The following is a 14858-nucleotide window of genomic DNA, read 5'->3' as shown; positions in this document are numbered from 1 at the left end:
AATGAGTGATGGAAAGTCCCAGCCCTGAGAGCTTGATAAGGAACACGCCACATAACCACTGAGCAATAAGGCCAGGGCAATTCCAAAGTAATGCATCAAGAAGTATGAAGTAAATAGAATCCAGATCACCCAGACCCTCAAAAAAGCATGTGGAGAAACCGGACAAGCTTCATGAAAGACAGTCTGAAAAGAGAGAACCCTGGGAGGAGGAGGATTAGGTCTAAATGCTGGAAAGCACCATCATTTTCACCTCGTCCAACACCCGCAAATGTGTCTGAGGAAAGTGAGACCTTGACAGGCCTTGGGAGGGGAAATACTTCCTGAAGGCCACACTGCTCACTGGTCACTGAGTAAAGGCCAGAGTACATTTCCTCAATGCCAGGCTTCCAGCATCTTCCCAGCTCAGAGAGTTTTGATAAGGCGGTTTTGATAAGGCGGTGCTGAGCGCCTGTTTTCTGCATCAGGATAAGAAAAGGAAATGAAATGATATGGAAGTAAGAAACACTCTGAATAGGCCCAAAGAAGAAGAAGTTATGGCTTTTCCATAAATGATGAGACTCCATCTCTGGAAGTTTGTAAGAGTTTCTATGCCTTGTCTGTCCAAAGGGTCAGGTTGCAATAACATCTCCAACTCAGTCTAGAGCTGCTGTTCCTTGGGTATGAATAGGCATTGTAAGAAAAAGGGTTCTGTTGTCAAGTAAGTTAAGGAAACATGATATTAAAGTGTGTTTGTTTCTACAGGACTTGTCAGAGCCTTTGTTAGAATAATCTACAGTCATGCTCCAAGAGCAAAATCTAGAACTGAGACTTGCCCAAACATTTATTGAACCCCTTCTTTTTTAAGGGCACAGCTGGGGGAGATCAGTGTTGTGTAAAACAGTTTGGGAGTGTTGACTTGGTGACATTTATTCAACACCACCATGTGCCTGTCTGTTGTTCTATACGTCAGGCAACAGCCTGGAAAGTCCTCATAGTGCATTCTCCTCATGGCCGAGACTCTGTGCCATTCAAATGCTCCATATCTGGGATGTGATGGGAGAAGAGTGGGCACATGTGGGAAGGCTTCAGGGTAGTGGTGCTCCTAGTAAGTCAAGCCTTGAAAGAGATGTGGTAGGCAAAGGCCTGAAGGGGGGATGAGAAGGAGCCTTCCACCTGCCCACCCCCTACTCTCACCCTCCCTCTGGTCAGGGCTGAAGACGATTGTGGGGGCCCTGATCCAGTCGGTGAAAAAGCTGTCCGATGTGATGATCCTCACCGTCTTCTGCCTGAGCGTCTTTGCTCTGGTGGGGCTGCAGCTCTTCATGGGAAACCTACGGCAGAAGTGCGTACGCTGGCCCCCGCCCTTCAATGACACGAACACCACGTGGTACGGCAATGACACGTGGTACGGCAATGACACGTGGTACGGCAATGACGCTTGGTACGGCAATGACACCTGGTACGCCAACGACACGTGGAACACCCATGAGAGCTGGACCAGCAACTCGACCTTTGACTGGGAAGCCTACATCAGTGACGAAAGTAAGAACTCACCCTGGGGAGGCAGGGGGGAGTACCCCTTCTTCAACCCGGCCCCTGGATTTCGGCTGTCGCCACACCGGCTCATCCCTCAGTTGGGCTGCCCGCGCAGGTGCGTGGGAGCTGCGCGCATGCGCACGCCTACGCGCATGCGCCCCATTCCGCCGGCTCTCTGCGCCCCTGCCGCATCCCGACTGCTCACCTCACAGCCGAGGTGCGGAGCTGACGCCGCCAGCGGCTTGGCTCCCTGTCGTGTATCTTTTTTTTTTTTTTAAGATTTTTATTTATTTATCAGAGAGAGAGGGAGAGAGAGCGAGCACAGGCAGACAGAATGGCAGGCAGAGGCAGAGGGAGAAGCAGGCTCCCTGCCGAGCAAGGGGCATGATCCCCACGACGCTGGGATCATGACCTGAGCCGAAGGCAGCTGCTTAACCAACTGAGCCACCCAGGCGTCCCCCCCTGTCCTGTATCTACCCAGAGACCTTACAGGAGAGGCAGGGGCAGCCAGAGAGCCTCCTCTTGGTGTATGTGGTGGATACATATGTGCCCACAGGCGTGCAACGGGTGCGTGTGTCCACAGTGTGTCCACGTGGATGACATGTTTCCTTTGTGGCCTCTGACTCCCAAAGGGAACTACTATTTCCTGGAGGGTGCCAATGACGCCCTGCTCTGTGGGAACAGCAGCGATGCCGGGTGAGTGTACAGGGTGGCAGGGAAAAGTGTCCGAGGGATGTTGGAAGTCGAAGTCGGGAACTGATTAGGGACAAGGACGTGGGGTGGATGGGAACGTAAGAAAAACCCGTGGACCTGAAAGGAACCCTTCCGCGTTTGGGGGGCGCAGACAGAACTAGAGGATTTTTCCTCTTGGGATTCCCCGACTGTCCCTCGGCTCGAGTTATCTTCCCTCCTAAAGCCAACACCTCGTTTTATCCACAGGCACTGCCCTGAGGGTTATGAGTGTATCAAGGCTGGGCGGAACCCCAACTATGGCTACACCAGCTACGACACGTTCAGCTGGGCCTTCCTGGCTCTCTTCCGCCTCATGACCCAGGACTACTGGGAGAATCTCTTCCAGCTGGTAGGACTGCCACTGCCCTGCCTCGAAGCCCTGCCTTGCAGCCCAACCGCCACCACCCCTTCCCCCACCACAGCCTCCTCAGGGCAGGACCTGAAACAAGGCCCCCTCCTCTCTGAGAACCTTCTCAGGGCCCCAGCAGACAGCTTCTTGGAGGCCTCTGACACTGGGGACCTGCCACATCTGAGGCACAGCCTTTTCTTCCTTCTCCACCTTTGCCTTAAGCGCTGAGATCTGGGCCTGGAACAGACCCCAGGCCTCACAGCAACCAGTAGGGCAGCTTAGAAATTCAACATGGCCCCAACACAAGTATTTAGCTTCTACTGTTTGTATAGGTAGGCAGGTGGCCTCTGGAGCCGCAGTGCCTTCTGGTTCTTGGTAATGTGTCTAACACGGATGATATCGACGATGATAATAATAATGGCAACTATTATTTGTTGAGCTTGTATTAGATGCCCCAACCTGCACCAGGCGCAGCGCAGGACAAGCAACGGTAGGATTCAAGTTGACCCCAAAGCCCGTGTTCACCATTTTTAAAAATTTTCTTTTATCCTGGCTCTCTGATCTCAAGATATCTGTCTCTGGTCCTCAGGGCTCTCTGAGTCAGGAGACCAGGAAAGTCTGGGTCTCAAGTGTGTATTTTGAAGTTACCCAGAGTGTGGTTTAGCCTGCCAAAGATGGCTATCCCCTGCCTCAAGGTCCTCAAATCACCATGCTCTGTGAGCGACCCTCCCTGTTTCTGGACAATGGGTGTGTGGAAAGGGGTGGTGGGTGAAAGTAGGCAGGGGGCCATGTTACACTCCCTCTCCTTCTCCCCCTCTTCCCAGACCCTTCGAGCAGCTGGCAAGACCTACATGATCTTCTTTGTGGTCATCATTTTCTTGGGCTCCTTCTACCTCATTAACCTGATCCTGGCGGTGGTGGCCATGGCCTATGCAGAGCAGAATGAGGCCACCCTGGCCGAGGATCAGGAGAAAGAAGAAGAGTTTCAGCAGATGTTGGAGAAATTCAAAAAGCAGCAGGAGGAGCTGGAGAAGGTCTGGACTCAGGGAGAGGAGGCTAAGGGTTCTCCTGGGGAGGCTGAGAGTGGGGGAGAGGCATGGGGTCGGGGACTGCAAGGCAGGGTGAGTATAAGGCCCCAGGCCGGGGGCTTCAGTGGGATGAGAGACATCCAGGCAGTAGAAAGAGTATTCTGCAGCTCTCTGCCTCAGTTTCCCTATAAACAGCAAAGGATCTGGAGGAGTTAAACCTGAAGTAACCTTCCAGCTCAAATATCTGTGGTCTTGTGATTCTTTCTGGGCAGGATATGGGTCCATGCTGGGGGAGAGGTGGGTCCTAGGGAGACCCTGGGGTGCAGCCCCCCCATTGCCTCACCACCACCTGAAGTGTAGGGTTTGTCAAGACTTCCAAGAGTGGGGGGTCTTCAGGGATGAAGGTCTTCAGTCATTTTGGTTCCTACCCTGTCAATCCCATCACCACCGAGGCCATCCCCCAACCCGCACCAGGCACAGCGCAGGACAAGAAGAGGGGCCCCATCCTAAAGGACTTGGAAAGAAGCTCTGAGAGTCTATTAGTCCATCCACCAGGCTCTGAGTTGGACTCTGTGCCCACCACCCTTGCTGATCCACAGGCCAAGGCTGCCCAGGCTCTGGAAGGCGGGGAGGCCGATGGGGACCCAGCCCACAGCAAAGACTGCAATGGTAGCCTAGACACCTCGCTTGGGGAGAAGGGGCCCCCACGGCAGAGCTGCAGTGCAGACAGTGGTATCTCAGACGCTATGGAAGGTGAGTGCTTGACACCCCTAAGGCATCCTATTCTGCTTGTCCTGCCCGTTAGGCCACTCGGACTCTTGGGGTGGGAGGCAGGTGGGGCCTGGCTGGGCCCAGCTTTAGAAGGACAGTAACTTAATATAGGCATCGAAGAAACGGCCGGGATAAATATAGTCCTGGCTTAGCCAGGCCCAGTTCTGGCTGCAAGGCCAGGATGCTGTGGGAAATGGGGGTTTCCAGGAGGGCCTTGGGAGTTGCCAAGACAATGGGGAAGAACAGGAGGATCATACTAACAAGGAAGGCCCAGTGTTCTAGAAACTGGAAATCCTGCTCCTCATATGTCTTCTGAGCAAAAACTAAAGGCCGAAGGCCAAACTCTGCCCAGGTAGAGTCACAGATTCCCGCAAATCCCCATACTGTCCTACAAGTCTCAGGGAAAGAACAGGATAAGGTAACAAGGGCAGGGTGGATAGACACGAACACGGATGGATGGATGGATGGATGGGCTGGAAGATCAATGAATGGGAAGAGACATGGGTGTATGGATGAATGAGAGGAAAGAGGGGAGGGAGGGAGAAAAGAGGAGGGAGGAAGGAAGGAGGAAACAAGGGAAGGAAGAATAATGGAAATCCAACATGGAAGAGATCTGGTTCCCTTCTCAGGTCCCACTCCCCTTCCTTTAGCCAGGAAGGACTGGGAGGGTCTAGAGGACTTTGAAGACCTCTAGAGGACCCTTTCTCACCTGACTTTATATGACAGGCATCCAGGGATCTGTCCCAGAGCATGCCCCTCGGTGTCACTGGCTGAGAAGATCACTTAACGCTACCCTGGCTGGGACCATTGTGAGAAGTTTTGGGTGTCAGACACTGTTTGAGTCACCTGAAGTGACTTGGGGGTCACCAGTTTGGGGGTGGGGCTGTTACTATCAGACTAGAATCTGCAGCCTTTGAGAGGTCCAATTAGCTAATTCGGGGGGGTGTCCCAGTCGTGTACTTGAACCCAGGTCTCCGTGGGACTTCTCCAACTCTTTCCTCATCTAGAGATGGGGGACACTAATAGCATTTCTCTCATAATGAAATAAGATCCTGCTGAGGCTGAGGACTCCCACAGGCAGCGGAGGCCTTCAAGACCAGCAAGAAGGGCAGCTTTATCCATGGGCCTGACAGAGCCCCTGGGCTCTAGAGCTGGCGGGGCAAGAACAGGGGATGTTTCCAGAAAGCCACTCTGGTGGGAAAGGCTAGACTGGCTGGGGACAGTGGAGGGGTCAGTTTTGCTGACAATGGGAGGGAGAGCCCTCTGGGGGATCCTTGGTTTGCTCTGAATGACACTGGCCAGCAGCAAGTGGAATGGGACCCAACCCTCTGCAGGGGCCTCCCACCTCTCCCTGGGGACCCTCAGGCCCAGCCCAGAGATCAGGGGTCTCCTCTGCCAAAGATCACAGCCCTGGACCATGGGCAGAAGGTGGGAGTCACTGGGGGCCAGGCTTTGTGAGGTATCCCAAGAAGGCCCAGCCTGAGGCAAGGCATTAAGAGAAGGGCTCCAGGTAGGGCTGGCTGAGGGGGTGGGGGGGTTTGAGGGCACATTAATGGGCGGGGCTTTGGGGGGTGGGACATTGAGGGGGTTGGGGTATGTGGGTGGGGCCTCCAGGGGCAGGTCTTGAGGGCAACCCACCTAAAGGCGGGCTTAAAGTAGGCTTGGCTGAGGGGATATATTTGAGATGTGAAATTCAGGGGGCAGGCCTGGAAGGTGGGATATAAGCCTGGGTCAGGGAAGGAGGACACGGGGCCTGGGGGTGCTCATCAGGTGTGTTTCTACCCTACTCCCAGAGCTGGAAGAGGCCCACCAGAAGTGCCCCCCGTGGTGGTACAAGTGTGCCCACAAAGTCCTCATATGGAACTGCTGCACCCCGTGGGTGAAGTTCAAGAACATCATCCACCTGATTGTCATGGACCCCTTCGTGGACCTGGGCATCACCATCTGCATTGTGCTCAACACCCTCTTCATGGCCATGGAGCATTACCCAATGACAGAGCACTTCGACAATGTGCTCACCGTGGGCAACCTGGTAAGGAGGGGACAGGGAGAGGTGTCACTCCCAGGCAGGATGGGGCAGGGGCCCCCTGGGATGTGTGGAAATACGGGGCACTATTGGGGGCATACAGGGACAAGCTGAGCTTATTCTCCCAGCATACGGGGGACAGGAACTGAGCTGTAAGGGAGGTACATGGGGTGATTGATGGGATGTGGAATTTTTTAGGGAATGTGGAGGCAGAGAGAGTGGGGATAAGGTGCTAGACATTTCAGGATCAGGATTGAGGGTGTCTGTGGTCCAGGCCATGCCCTGGATGGAGGCAGAGGTGGGGGGTGGGGACTTGAGTGACAGGTCTCTACCTTCAGAGGTTGTTGTGGGCCTAAGAGGGACCAAAGGGCCTGAAAGTGGGGGCATATGGCCCTCGGCACTGAGGCCCAAGAGGTGCCCCAGGCATAGCGCACCCCCCCCCCCAAGCCCACTGCCCACTACCATTTCCCCCAGCGTGGCCAGGCCTGCTCCCTGCAGGCCTTTCCTGCCTGGCTATTGTTGACACACGCTGATCCGCCTGCTTATCCCTGCCCATTAGGAGCATTATCACCTCGTTTCCAGCCCCAGTGGAGCCTGACAAAGGGAAAAAGCCGCCTCGTCCTCCAGCCCTGCCCCACCCTTCCCCATTCCCTTAGCATGTTTCCAGATAGCAAATGGGCGAGATGCTCCCCCTGACCCTGAGGGTGAGGAGAGCCCAAGGAGAACGAGATGTGGGGGCCTGTGGCAGTATGATGTGGGTGGCGTGGGCATCAGACCCTGGGCTCCCAGCCTATGAGGCAGGCACGTCTATCCCATGGATCCGTCTGAGGCAGCCAGGCCAAACTGGGCTGGGGGGGCAAGGGTGTGCCCTGGGCTCGCATTGCAGCTGCTGGCCGTGCGTGATGGGCCCAGCTTGCCACCTGCCCGCCCCCTGCCTACCCCCTGCCCACACTCCGTTGCCGTCTGGGCACCTGCTATGGCCAGGGACAGCTCCCGGGCAGGGTTCAGCATGTGCCTGGGCAGGCTGTAGACCAGGGCAGCTGGTGCCCGGCAGGAGGGGGGCTGCGCTCAGGGAGTTTTCAGAGGCTAGGCAGCCCTTACACCCCTGTGCCTGGTTTATGGAGCCTTCTCCTGGATCACTGGGCCTTCTCCTGGATCCCTGGGCCTCCCCCTTTGGGCCCCTACCCTAGACTTCTAATTCGACCAAGGTTTGCTGGACTTCAGGACCCCTGCCAGTCAGGGTAGAGAGGGTAGGGTGTAGAGACAAGAAGACTGAATTAAGTACCCCAAGACCTGGGTTTGAGGTCTGACTCATTCCCATGTGGGTGGCGTGAGCAAGCACTTGGCCGCTTATCTCTCGGAGTCTCAATGTTCTCGTTTCTGGGACAAGGGACCATGGCTCACAACTATGTAGAAATTGGCATCATCCCAGTGAGGTCATCACATCAACCACAAAGTGCTGTATGAGTGCTATATACTATGACTGGGGTGAGGCCACAAGAAGTGAAGTGACTGGCCCATGGGCACAATGCCAGAAGCGGATGGGTTCAGGTGTCTCAGAGTGGTACCCACTGTGCCCTGGGGCAGGACCATTCCACTCTTCACACACGCACGCATGCACACCTGTAGGCCGCGGGTACCACTGCCTGCCCCCGCTCAAGGCTCTGCCAGGAGGTGGGAGTCAGGGGGGACTCCCCAGGTCCCGTGCAAACTGAGATTCTGTGATGTGGACTCCCCCACCCCACCCCACAGGTCTTCACCGGCATCTTCACAGCAGAGATGGCGCTGAAGCTCATCGCCATGGACCCCTATGAGTACTTCCAGCAGGGCTGGAACATCTTCGACAGTATCATCGTCACCCTCAGCCTGGTGGAACTGGGCCTGGCCAATGTGCAAGGGCTGTCCGTGCTCCGCTCCTTCCGACTGGTGCGTGAGGCCCTGCAGCCAGGCTGAGGAGGGGCTGGGTGGGGGTATGCAGGGGGATGGGAGGAGGCATCCCCAAGAAGCTACTTGTGCATGCCACTCCACCACTCAGAACCTTCCTGACTGGAAATGGGGAGAAAGAGAGCCCCCTCCCTTATCACATAGGGCTACCAGGGACCAAAATGATAGCCCTGGGAGCTGACATTTGGGCTTGACTCCCAGGGACCTGGGTGACCGTGGAGCAGAGACCATATTGCAGATCTGAAGGCTGGGGCTCGGGAGGCTCATTAGTAGTAGAATCAGGAGTCCGGTTTAGGATCCTTTCCACCACCCCATAGGAACACTTCTAATTTTTCCAAACTTTATTACGGGACCTGTCCTTCATCCACAAACATATAAAGTATACTGAAATCTGTGTGCCTACACCCACTCCAACGGCCATCAACATTCCAACAGCCATCAACATCTCTCCCCTACTTTTTGTGGGGGGGGAGCATGTGAAAGCAAATCCTGACATAAACTGTCTCCGTAAATACTTCAGCCTATATCTTTAAATGATACAGCTCATTTCTTTTGAACACATAAAGAGGATGAGGTGGTCGGATAGGAGGATTCCCATTTAACAGAGCAGCAGACGGAGGCCTCAGCTCACTCACGGGGCAGGGATTTGAGTTGTTCCGGAGAGTTGTTTCTCCCAAGGATGGGGTTCCCTCAGATCAGGCCGGGTGGGGGGAGGGGACTGGGCCTCACTAGCGCCTGCTGTCCGCCTGCCCCCAGCTGCGGGTCTTCAAGCTGGCCAAGTCGTGGCCGACGCTGAACATGCTCATCAAGATCATCGGCAACTCGGTGGGCGCGCTGGGCAACCTGACGCTGGTGCTGGCCATCATCGTGTTCATCTTCGCCGTGGTGGGCATGCAGCTGTTCGGCAAGAGCTATAAGGAGTGCGTGTGCAAGATCGCCGCCGACTGCAGCCTGCCCCGCTGGCACATGCACGACTTCTTCCACTCCTTCCTCATCGTCTTCCGCATCCTGTGCGGGGAATGGATCGAAACCATGTGGGACTGCATGGAGGTGGCCGGCCAGGCCATGTGCCTCACGGTATTCCTCATGGTCATGGTCATTGGCAACCTAGTGGTGAGTTGGGCCCGCTGGGTGGCTCCTCTCTCCCCCCCCACCACTGCCAGGAAACTCAAGCGGAACATGTCACATTCAATTAAGTCCTTTAAATTGGGCTGTCTTTCCAGGGCCTTTGCCCCATGCAGTTAAGCTGGATGAAATCACTGCCACTGGACTATAGTCTGCCTCCCCCACCCAAAAGGGCAATTTTAAACAGTTTAACACTGTGGCTCTCCAATTTTAACCTGCTTAAGAATCACCTGGAAGTTTCTTAAAACCCAGATAGATTCCTGGCCCCACGTCCCCAGAGTCTGATTCAGCAGCCTGGGGGCCAGGGCCTGGGAATCTGCCTTTCTAACCAGCGCAGCTGTCACAGGTCCAGAGGCGACACTGTGAGTAGTACTGTTGAAGCCTAGCATTTGGGGCAAAGTAACATGACAGCTGGAGGCAGACCCACACTCCAGGCCTAGCTCCGCTGTCATCTGTGTGACCTTGAACGAGCGACTGCTCTGTGGTCAGCTGGGTGCGGGAAGGTGGCACGCGGGGTTGGCTCCAGGACTCCAGGGCCTCCTGTCCATCTCTCACCCTCTCACCCTCTTCCGTTCCTGGCATCAAGCCCCGGGAGTAGGGAGAATCCAGAGTATGGCATAAATGGCCTTCATCCTGCCGCTTTCTGTGGCTCAGGGCTTCCCTGTGGGGCTGGTGCTGGGGAGGAGCCGCAGGGGGCCCCATGATGAGCAGGGGTGCGGGCTGCCGTCACACTGACCAGCATTTCTGTGGCTGGGGCCCCAGGGTGGCCTGTGTCCACACCCTGACGCCACAATTCCTGCCCTGCTCAGGGTGGGCAGCACTCCTGCTGCTGTGGAGCCTGGTGCCCAGCTGCCCCCATGGCCGACGCTGCCCTGGGCAACGGGGGTGGGAAGACGCACGTCCCCACGTTCCACAAAGGCCGGCGGAATCCTTGAGCTGCTGGGTCAGCACTTCTCAGATATCGCTAAGCTCCGGCTGCGGCGAGAGCCGTCCAGTGTCACCTCCACTGAGGTCCTGAGCCCCCAGGGACAGTTAGGCAGGAGAACCCCAGGGCCTGGGGTGTGGGGGAGAGATAGAGAAGATGTCCCAGCAGAACGGGGGTGGGATGGCGTGGGTAGCTAGCTCTGAGTAGAAGCTTGTGCAGGTAAAGGTTAAGGGCCCAGCACGACTGAAAGGGTCTGCGGGGGTTTCTGTCTGTACGTGGGCAAACTCAAAACCATTGCAAGCCCCTGCTTTGCCACATACTGACTAGGAAACCCTGAGACATTATTTAACCATCTCTCTGGCCTCAATTTTTCTCACGTGGAAAATGGGGATGGTGACGGTGGGGACCCACTGGAGCACATGGTCTGAGCGCCCAGTAAAGCGCTTGGTCTACAAGGTGGGGCCCTGGGGGGGGTGCTGCAGAGTGGTGGTTCAGGTCTCTGCCATAGGGGTCACCCCCACTCTCCCCGAGGACTGGGCTCCTGCCTGCGCAGAGGGCTTTCCCTGCCTTATCCCTAATGCTCTCCCAACCCCGGGAGGGAGGTCATGTTGGCACCGTGCTCCGAGAAGCCACTGCCGGGGACCACACAGCTAGTGTAAGACTGAGCCTGGACTAGAACCTGAGTCTGCGTCAGTAACAGCAGCGGGGGGTGAGCACGACAGCGTCAACACGGGCAGTAACGACAGTGACAGCTGACCTCCATGTGCATTTGTCCAGCATTCTGAGCGCCTTCTGTGTGTCTATCTCTTGATGCTCGCCATCGCTTCAGGGGGACGTGCTGTTTCATCTCTGCATTTTAGACAGGGAAGTAAAGGTTCAGGGAGGGAAGCTAGTAACCTGCACAGGATCAGAACCCAAGCAGTCTAGAACCCTTGCACTGCCTCAGTGTGCTGTCACACAGGCGTGTCACTCCATACACACACACACACACACCCCACCCATACTCCTTCCCAGCCCAGCTCTGCCTTGATCTGCCCTCGCTTGGCTCAGGGGGAGTAGAGCAGCCCAGGGAGGCGGCACCAACAGCTCCTTGGGCACTGTCCCCGCCTACTGCCCCCCCCAGGCTTCCTGGAAGCCAGTGTCTGTTAGAGGGCACTGGAGGCATCCTGCCATTGAGTGTGGGGCCCCATGCCCCCTGCATTGTGGCACTTGTGCTCTTGCTCTGGGTTACTGCGAAGAAGAGGAAATGATGAGGGCATAGGTAACCCACCCCTCAGCGCCCCTGGGGGAACATGATGTTCACCCCCCTTCCCCCCAGCCCTCTTCCCCACGCCTTGCCTGACGCAGCTATTTCTGTCCTAGGCAGGAGCCGTGTGCAAACCCTGCTGACCCAGAGAGCAGCTAATTCCCATCTCAGATGTGTTTCTGAACACTGGATGCCCCCCCCCTCACCCCAGCAAAGGGAAAGAAAGACCCATAAATGTTGGTTGGGGGCAAAAGCAGAAAAGCAGCTAGAGGGCAGGGAGATGGGGAGGAATGCCCCCCCCACACACCTTCTCCCCAGTTGTGTGTATCTATAGAAATACGAACTTTAAAGGCGTTCTGCTAACATGGTAGTTAAGGTGATGATAAAAAGGTCTTGGAGGAGTCCCAGTGAAACCAGGCCATGAGAGCCACATGGAGAAGTCAGCCGAGGGTGGACGTGTACAGGCTCCCCTACTCCTTCTTGCCCACTTATACAACCAGCCCTGTCCCTAGGTGCCCAGAGTAAGTCCCAGCCCTGCCTCTGGCTGGCAGGAACCAGGACCCCCCACCGCAGCTGGGCTTCACTGTCCTCTTTGTTCCCAGGGGAAGGGAGACTGGTGGAAGGCAGAGCTACCAGGAAGGTTGAGGCACAACCTCTGGGGCTGCCATTCACATTGTAGTCTAAATGAATGATGTCTTCCAAAGTTATGTAATGACTGGACACCTGGATTCTAGTCCTGACTGTGTTGGATGTCTCAGGGCATATCCCTCTACCTCTCTGAGACTTAGTTTCCTTATTAATAAAATGCTGAGCTGACCTCAGAGCTAATCATACTCTTCCCTATACCTTATACCTTCTGCCCTTGCGCACATGACAGCCAGCATGTTTTGAGTGCCTACTGTGTGCTCTACTTACGCTGATCTTTCAATCTTCAAAAAATGCAAGGAGGTGGGTACTAGAACCATCCCCATTATATGAGGAAACGGAGGCACAGAGCAGCGATATGATTTGCCTCAGGACACCTCACTAGTACACCGGGCTTCAAGGCCAAGCAGCATGGTTTCAAAGCCTGCGCACCCCAGTCTCTACTACCACGCAAACCCACCGCACCGATCTGGTCAAATGTCTGTCTCTACTAGGTTAGAGCTCCCTGACATCACAGTGGGAGAGGCTCAGCTATGGTCTGTCTCTGGAAAATAAAGCTGGAGACTGGAGGGGTAGACCAGTATTAAATCTTCCAGCAGGGAAATGGGAGTGGGAAGAAAGCCAGGTGGAGCAGGGAATCCCAAGGAGAGAAAAGGGGGCGACTAGCAAATGCCCTTCTCAGAGCAATAGGGTACGTTGCTCTGAGCACCAGGGAGCACAAGCTCTAGTAACAGACAGGAAAAGAAAGCTCAGCTGATTCAGGGTCCCAATAAGTCCTGAAAACTCAGAAACCTGAGACCTGTTCTTTGTTCTTACTTCTCAAGCAGCGGAGGTGGAGGACAGAGTCCTAGAAAGAGTCCTTGTCACCCAATGGGCCTCCCCAAACCCTTTCTCTACCCTCCCCAAACCCTTTCTCTGCAGACTCCTGGCATGTGCCTAAGCCTCAACTTCTCTTTCTGCAAAGTGGGGCCGATAGGAATGCTCCACCTCCCCAAGCAGTTGTGAGGATTCCATTAGGTGATAACCCTTCAAATGCCCCCATGTGATAGGTCTGATCTGGAGGCCTGAGGCACCTCATGCTGGCTGAAGGTGGCACCCTCGGCAGGCCCCCTGAGGCTGAGCTCAGGTTCCTCCCAACCCCTGCTTCCCAGGTCCTGAACCTCTTCCTGGCCCTGCTGCTGAGCTCCTTCAGCGCTGACAGCCTGGCTGCCTCCGACGAAGATGGCGAAATGAACAACCTGCAGATCGCCATTGGGCGCATCAAGTGGGGCATCAGCTTTGCCAAAGTCTTTCTCCTGGGACTGCTGCATGGCAAGGTCCTGCGCCCCAAGGACATCATGCTCAGCCTCGGGAAGCCTGGGGAGGCTGGGGAGGCCGGGGAGGCCGGGGAGAGTACCCCAGAGGACGAGAAGAAGGAGCCACCGCCCGACGAGGATGACAAGGACCTGAAGAAGGACAATCACATTTTGAACCACGTGGCCCTGGTTGACGGTTCTCCCCCCAGCATCGAGCTGGACCACCTCAACTTCATCAACAACCCCTACCTGACCATTCATGTGCCCATCGCCTCCGAGGAGTCCGACCTGGAGATGCCCACGGAGGAGGAGACTGACACGTTCTCAGAGCCTGAGGATAGCAAGGTGAGCCCATCACAGCACCCAGCTTGAGGGGCCCAGGGGTCAGATAAACATGGCTTCAAATTTTTGTGTGACCCTAGACAAGTCACAAATCCTGAGCCTCGGTTTCTCCATCTGTAAAATGGGCGTATGGCACCTCTCTCAGGGCAGGGTCGGGAGCAGTAGGTAAGATGCTGTGTATAAGCACACAGAAGGCTCTCTGTGCATGCTGACTGACGATTAACCAGATGGGCCCTGCCTGCCCTTGCCCAGTGTCCCTTCACTCTGGCTCCGCACCTCCACCTGGGCCCCCCTCTCACCAGCAGGTGGTGCTCTTGGACAGGACGTTCCTATCTGTGGCACCCTGGCTCCAAGGTTAGGACCCAAGATGACCCTCTTAAGGCTCTCCTCTGAACTTGAAGGCCCTCCGGTTATCTCACTGGAGCTGGTGCCAACCTCCCAGGGTGGGCCAAAGTGCTGGGTCTGGACTGGGGACTCTGAGGGGTGGAGGGGGTTGGGGGGGCCACGGGGGCTGGGTACAAGGAGAGCAGAGAGCTGGGCAGACTCAGGGGTAGCCCTGACCCACCCATCCAGGAGATGCCCCTCCTCCTGCCTCTTCCCAGCAAGGGTGACAGAGGGACTGGTGGTCACCCCTGGAGCCTCAGCCTGAGCCTCTCCAGGGAGTAGACTCTGAGCCCCAAATCCCGTCCTCCAGCTCTGGCAAGGGAAGGGCTAGTACTTCGGGTAGGGCAGGGCCCCCTCCCCATCTCCACCATCTCGGCCCTGGGCCTGGCTGGGCACTGGAGTCTCAAAGAATTTTGCACTGAAAGCTCTTGACTCCTTATTCCCCCGATTTGTGTCACGCTGACTTACCAAGGGGCCAAGTGCCTGCCAAGCTATAAATACCCAGGGAAATGTGGCACCGACCTCGGTATG

General features: G+C 55.9%; 1 protein-coding gene across 1 annotated transcript in view; it reads left to right on the top strand.

The window, feature by feature from the left end:
* SCN4A (sodium voltage-gated channel alpha subunit 4) overlaps positions 1-14858 on the top strand; it is a 44112-nt gene that overhangs the window by 17827 nt on the left and 11427 nt on the right. Inside the window, exons 7-15 of the mRNA XM_004749158.3 lie at positions 1189-1521; positions 2148-2211; positions 2455-2596; positions 3421-3630; positions 4224-4377; positions 6189-6427; positions 8174-8347; positions 9122-9478; positions 13458-13946. Coding sequence (XP_004749215.1) covers positions 1189-1521; positions 2148-2211; positions 2455-2596; positions 3421-3630; positions 4224-4377; positions 6189-6427; positions 8174-8347; positions 9122-9478; positions 13458-13946 — 2162 coding nt within the window. The remainder of the gene's footprint in view (positions 1-1188; positions 1522-2147; positions 2212-2454; positions 2597-3420; positions 3631-4223; positions 4378-6188; positions 6428-8173; positions 8348-9121; positions 9479-13457; positions 13947-14858) is intronic.

This window comes from Mustela putorius, unplaced genomic scaffold (genome assembly GCF_011764305.1).
Source record: "Mustela putorius furo isolate JIRA1106 unplaced genomic scaffold, ASM1176430v1.1 tig00000487_pilon_pilon_pilon, whole genome shotgun sequence".
NCBI classification, from domain to species: domain Eukaryota; kingdom Metazoa; phylum Chordata; class Mammalia; order Carnivora; family Mustelidae; genus Mustela; species Mustela putorius.
This window is presented reverse-complemented; position numbering and strand designations above follow the sequence as displayed.